General features: G+C 35.2%; 1 protein-coding gene across 1 annotated transcript in view; it reads left to right on the forward strand.

Annotated features, from left to right (window-relative positions):
• PPA2 (inorganic pyrophosphatase 2) overlaps positions 1 to 5,884 on the forward strand; it is a 157,938-nt gene that overhangs the window by 125,905 nt on the left and 26,149 nt on the right. Inside the window, exon 8 of the mRNA XM_007948299.2 lies at positions 3,928 to 4,055. Coding sequence (XP_007946490.2) covers positions 3,928 to 4,055 — 128 coding nt within the window. The remainder of the gene's footprint in view (positions 1 to 3,927; positions 4,056 to 5,884) is intronic.

Raw genomic sequence — 5,884 nt, forward strand, 5'->3', positions numbered from 1 at the left:
CAAGGTTGAGGGGCTTTCACCCATCCCCTAGAGCCTGGCACTTTGAACTTGGACTTAAAGCCTCCAAACTGTGAGAGAATAAACTCCTGTTTATTAAAGCTATCCCATTTGTGGTATATTCTTGTCAGAGCAGTAGTAGTTAACCAGAATACTGTCTATATACTAAAACAAACTTGTTTTCAAAAAAACAAAAAATAGTTATTTAACCTTGTTAAATAACAGCTTTTTCTTAAGGTAGTAGAACTTAATAGGATGGATTTATCTTTTAAATGTCAAAATAACAACAACAACAACAAAAGAAATGTGGTGCAGTGATTTGCTTAATGTGACTTTTCTTGCCATGGCCTTTGTAACTCCCCCTAGATGACTGAGACTATGCAGATATGAGGTTCTTGTGACCCATGGCCACCAAGGGAATTGGATACCTTGATAATAATGTAATATTTATTATTTCCATGGGACCATGGAAATAAGGTATATGAAACCCTAATGTGGGGATTGATCAATTTTGCTATTCCTCTGGGTTTAAAATGAGCCATCCCAGAGGCAAAAAGGGAGATCTCACTCTAATCCAGACAAAAGAGCCAGGAGTAGAGTGTATCATTTGGACCCAAGATCCCTGCCCTGAAGTGGCAGACGGATGGCAGCAGAGGCACCAGAACCAAGAGACAGGCAGGAGACAGAGTTGTAGGCTTCCTGGCCCGTAGAGCAAGAAAGCTGAGTGCCTTCAGGCACGAGCCTTGCTCAACTCGATGGCAGTAAGTTTGGTTTTGGAATATTCCATTGTATTTTTGTATGATAAAACCCACTGTCACTGCCACTGAGTTGTCCAGCTTATAGCCACCTCATAGGACAAAGTAGAACTGCCCCATAGGGTTTCTAATGCTGCAAATCTTTACGGAAGCAGACTGCCTCATCATTTCTCTCAGGGAGTGGCTGGTGGGTTCAAACTACTAACATTTATACAGTGCTCCATATGTACAAGGTTATTTGTTTATTTGCCATTGAGGTTGGTAACATTTGGATTGTGTACAGTTTTTGACAGTTATGAATAAAAGCTGCTGTAAACATTTGTGTACAAGTTTTGTGTAAATATAAGTTTTCATTTCCCTTAGAAGTGGGATTGCTGTGTCATATAGTAAGTGTGTGTTTGACTTCATAAGAAATTATCAGACTGTTTTCCAAATTGACTGTATAATTTTGCATTCCCACCCTAATGTATGATTATTTCAGATGCTCTTCATTCTCACCAACACTTATTATTGTCAGTTTATTCTTATTTTAGCCTTAAAATAGAAGTATAGTGACAGTTCATTGTGGTTTTAATTTCCATTTTCCTACTGAATAATAATAAACCGAACTTACTGCCATAGAGGAGATTCTGACTCGCAGCGACCCGCTTTGGTTTTCTAAGGCGGTAAATCTTTATGAAAGTAGATTACCCCATCTTCCTTCTACAGAGCAACTGGTGGGTTTGAACCACTAACCTGGTTAGCAGTCAAATGCCATTGGCACTGCACCATTAGAGTTCCATGAAAAATAATAGCATTTTTCATTTGTGCTTATTTGCCTCCTCTGTAAATTGACTATTCAGATATTTTACTCTTAATTTTTTTTTTATTGTCTAGCATTAAAAGTTTTTCATATATTCTGTATATAAATCCTTTGTCAAATAATGTGATTTACAAATACTTTTTCTGAATCTGTGATATAGTTTTCCATTCTCTTTACAGTTATATTTCAAAGCAAAAGTTATAATTTTTATAAAGTCCAATTTGCCAGTATTTTTCTTTTATTGATTGTTTTTACTGTCAAATCTAAGATGTGTTTGTCTCATTCAAGCTCAGAAAGATTGTCCCATGTTTCTTCTAAAAATATTTTATCTTTCCATCTCATATTGAGACTCATGATTCATTTGTTGAATACTGTCTCGGAAACCCAAGGAGTGGTCACTATGGGCAGGTCTGACTCGATGGCACATAACAACAATTATAACTTTTAGAAATTTTAGTTTTCAGTTGTTCATTAGTAATATACTCACTGCCATCGAGTCGAATCTAATTCATCCAACCCCTCTTTGGGTTTGAGAGGCGGTATCACTATGGAAGTAGATTGCCTAATCTTCCTTCCAAGGAGTGGCTGGTGGGTCTGAACTGCCATCCTTCTGGTTAGTAGTCAAATGCCTTAGGCACTATTAATTTTTTTATATTGAACATGTATTCCAGCACATTTCACTCATTTATTATTTCTATGACGGTTTTTTTTTTTTTTTTTTTTTTTTAGTAAATACTGTTCATCATGTTGAGGAAGTTCCTTCTTCTGATTTGCTGAATTTTTATCAAGCATGACTGTTGATTTTTTGTTAGAGGTTTTTTTTTTTTTTTTACATTTTATTGGGATTTTTTCTTTAGTTTCTCTAAATGGTGCATTGCATTGATTGATTTTCAAAGTTGAACCATCCTAGGTTGATGTTTTTCTTCTTTTAGCCCTTAAATATTCTATCAGTTTTTCAGGTTGAATACTTTAGTCTCCTTTCTCTTGCTATGTCTCCTAATCCCATATCCTGTCCATCACTAGTTTCTCTCAGCAATGCTTTCTAATTGTATCTAAAATCTGACCTTTTATCACCACCTCTGCATACCTACATTTGTTTAGGCCTTCATCATATTTCACATACCTCAACTCTTTAAATCACCTCTTTCAGACTTCCTGCTTTCACTTTTTCCTTCAAGCTGTCAGTTCCCCACACAGCAGATAGACCTCCCTGATCTTAATCCTTCCAAAAGTTTCCATTTTCAAAGAAAAAGCCAATTGTCTTTAGTATGGCCCTTAGAGTCCTATGAGACTCGCCTGTGGCTGCTCCTCTGATCAGATCTAACCCTCTGCTATCCTCACTCAGCTCCAGCCACAGGACTTTCTTCAGCTGTCATGCCTTAAACTATTTTCAATTTTGTATCTTCCTGCAACTACTTTTCCTTTAGATACCTGCATAAGTCACTCTCATATTTTATCCCAGACTGCTAAAATGCATGATTATAGTATCAGTAGGCATCCCTGACCACTCATATCTAAAAATGTCTCCCCACCTCATTTGCAAAGCAATCCATGTATATAGTTGTAGACTTTTGTTTTGTTTCCTTTTTTTCTTTCTAATCTTTTATTCTTTTCCTACCCAGGCTGAATTTGAGAGCAGATATTTTTAGTAATGAGATTTATTGAATTCTTTCAAAACATTCAAATTAATTTTACAGAGCAACACCTCTTTTTGTACTGATAAATGCACTGGCATATATAATATTTAATTAAGTCTCCTAGTTATAACAACAGATACAGTTGGCATAAATGATTTGGAAATGAACACATCTGCCACTTGGTAAGGCCGATGTGTTGACCATACAGAAGAACTACCTGTGTGTGTGTTTTCTGAAACATTCTTCCTAGCTTTTATGCGTGCTGTTCCTTTTGCTTTTGCCTTTCTTCTCTGCTTGGGGATGTATAAAGGACTTTTAGGATGCGTTCTTCTTTCTTTCACTTCCTCGTGTGTGACTTTTCCATTCTTGTATATATTTCTGTTAAACCTTCTTTTCACTTTACTGCAGTTCAATTTGTTGTCTGTTTTTCTGTTCCTCTTAACTAGATCTCTGAGCTTCGTGAGGAAAAGAACTTTATTGTACTTAGCTCATTGTCTCCTGTACCCGTGACAGTGTCTGAAGGTCCTTAATAAATGTTTGTGTCATGAAGGAGTACTGTTTTGCATTTGAAACAAATAGAAGTCTGGAGATAATACATGTCAACAGTTATGCTGGAACTTAGCATCAGAGTTTGACAAGACCCATGTTTCCTGCCTCCCCAGGTCCAGTGTTCTATTGTTGAATTAAATGAATTTTGATTTTTAGCAAAAAGTCTTTTTTGTTTTTTCACTTACAGATATTGGTGATGTCAGGAAGTACAAACCAGGTTACTTGGAAGCTACACTTAACTGGTTTAGACTTTATAAAGTACCTGAAGGAAAACCAGAAAACAAGTTTGCTTTTAATGGAGAATTCAAAAACAAGGTGAGGTTGGTAATTTTTTTTTTGAAATGTACCTCCTGATACACGTGTAATACTTACTTCACTAAGGGTTTGTAATGGGAATATGCACATGTAGGATGATTAAAAAGTGTTTTGACTAGCCTTCACAGTTAAAGGTATTATTTTATTTTTACTTAGATATTTTTTTTTCCCGGAGATCTGAGTGAATCAATGAAGCTTAAAAATTATCTATCTATCTATCTCCTTCATGTCAGAAAGTGACAGAATTCCATCAATCTTAACTTTTCAAATCATATATGAAGAAAAACTCTCCATTTACTATTTTGGGAAGGGAAAATTTACTTAACCTTAGTGTAAATACATAGCTTCATAGGGATTTCCCTCTTAAGTGTTTATTCTATCGTGACTAAAATAAGCTGCTTAAAAATTAAGCCAACAATTGAATTGTCATGTCATAGGATTTTTCCATTAGAATACCACAAAATTATCATAAAGTGTCTCTAATACTACATAAATGAGAAAATAACCCACATGATTATAAAAATTGGAATAGCTTTCAATATCATTACCCCTAACAATGGTGGGTATTGTTAAGTAAAATACGTTTTGTAAGTAAAGTAAGGTGTGTTAATGAAAACTTAAAATTCACAATAAATATTTTGCTACACAGGCAGTCTTCAGGTTATGAACAAGACCCATTCATAACTGTGTCTTTAAGAATTTGTCAGGGCTTCCACTAGTTCTGCTTGGTTTACTCATGGGTGAAGAAGCATCACCAGAATAGTCCTAAATTTTTAAAGGTATGGTGAACCAGAAAGATAGGCAGAATGGGAAAAATTATAGGTTGGAGCCTTCCCAGAAACTTAATCTCCCTCTTAACAGAAGGGCATTGTATACATTACTTAGTAACCAAATCTCTTGCCTTTGAATTTGGAGCACAGTCCAAAGTAGCACGGACCTGCTCAAAGATGACAGTTAACTATGCTTCTTTGAATGTGTATGCTTGCCTACAATTCTGCCAATAATCCATTTTCAAGGATCTGGCACTTGAAAGGGCTCGCTACATCTCTTACAAGTCTTCCATTCCAGGATTCGGACCAGTAATTTTTCCATTCAGATGCTGAATCTGCCAAATTCTAAAACTTTGGGTCTGTTCCTATTTGGCTGCATCAGCTGTGACAGGACCTGTTGTTTAAGGGGCAAGTAGGAGTTGTCTGTAAGTTGGAAGCTTGTGTAACTCAGAGACTGCCTATATAAGTATTTATTATTGGAGTCTGTATTTTTAAGAAGACACATTAACAGAACTCTTAAAATCTTGAAGGATTTGTTTAATATTATTAAATATAAATATAAAACTATTACATTAAAACAGATCTAAAGTAATATAAATATTTATATAAATGTAAATAAGATATTGAAAATGTATACAATAAATTATTTTTTACCTTTTCCTCAAAATTTATCTGATATTTTATGTCAGGTAATAAAAATTTCAAGCATATATATTATTTTTATGGCCCCTTATTGCTTCACAGTATGTCTACCAACACCTGAATTTATAAAGGATGATGTGTTTTGGAGATTTTTTGGTTTGTTTTTAGCCAAGCATTAATTCTTACTGTGTGAAGACTAGGTCATTTATACAACCACTTATCAGAAAATAATTATTTTATGCATTGCTTTTCCACTGTTAATTAAAATATAGTGCGTAACTCAGAAAAATTAAAGTATGCCTCTATGTTGTTGTTGTTAAGTGCCATCGAGTCGTTTCCGACTCATAGCGACCCCATGCACAGCAGAATGAAACACTGCCCAATCCCGCGCCAGCCCCACAATCCCTGCTATACTTG

Source organism: Orycteropus afer, unplaced genomic scaffold (genome assembly GCF_000298275.1).
Source record: "Orycteropus afer afer isolate SDZICR_OR568_19922 unplaced genomic scaffold, OryAfe1.0 scaffold00211, whole genome shotgun sequence".
Classification (NCBI taxonomy): domain Eukaryota; kingdom Metazoa; phylum Chordata; class Mammalia; order Tubulidentata; family Orycteropodidae; genus Orycteropus; species Orycteropus afer.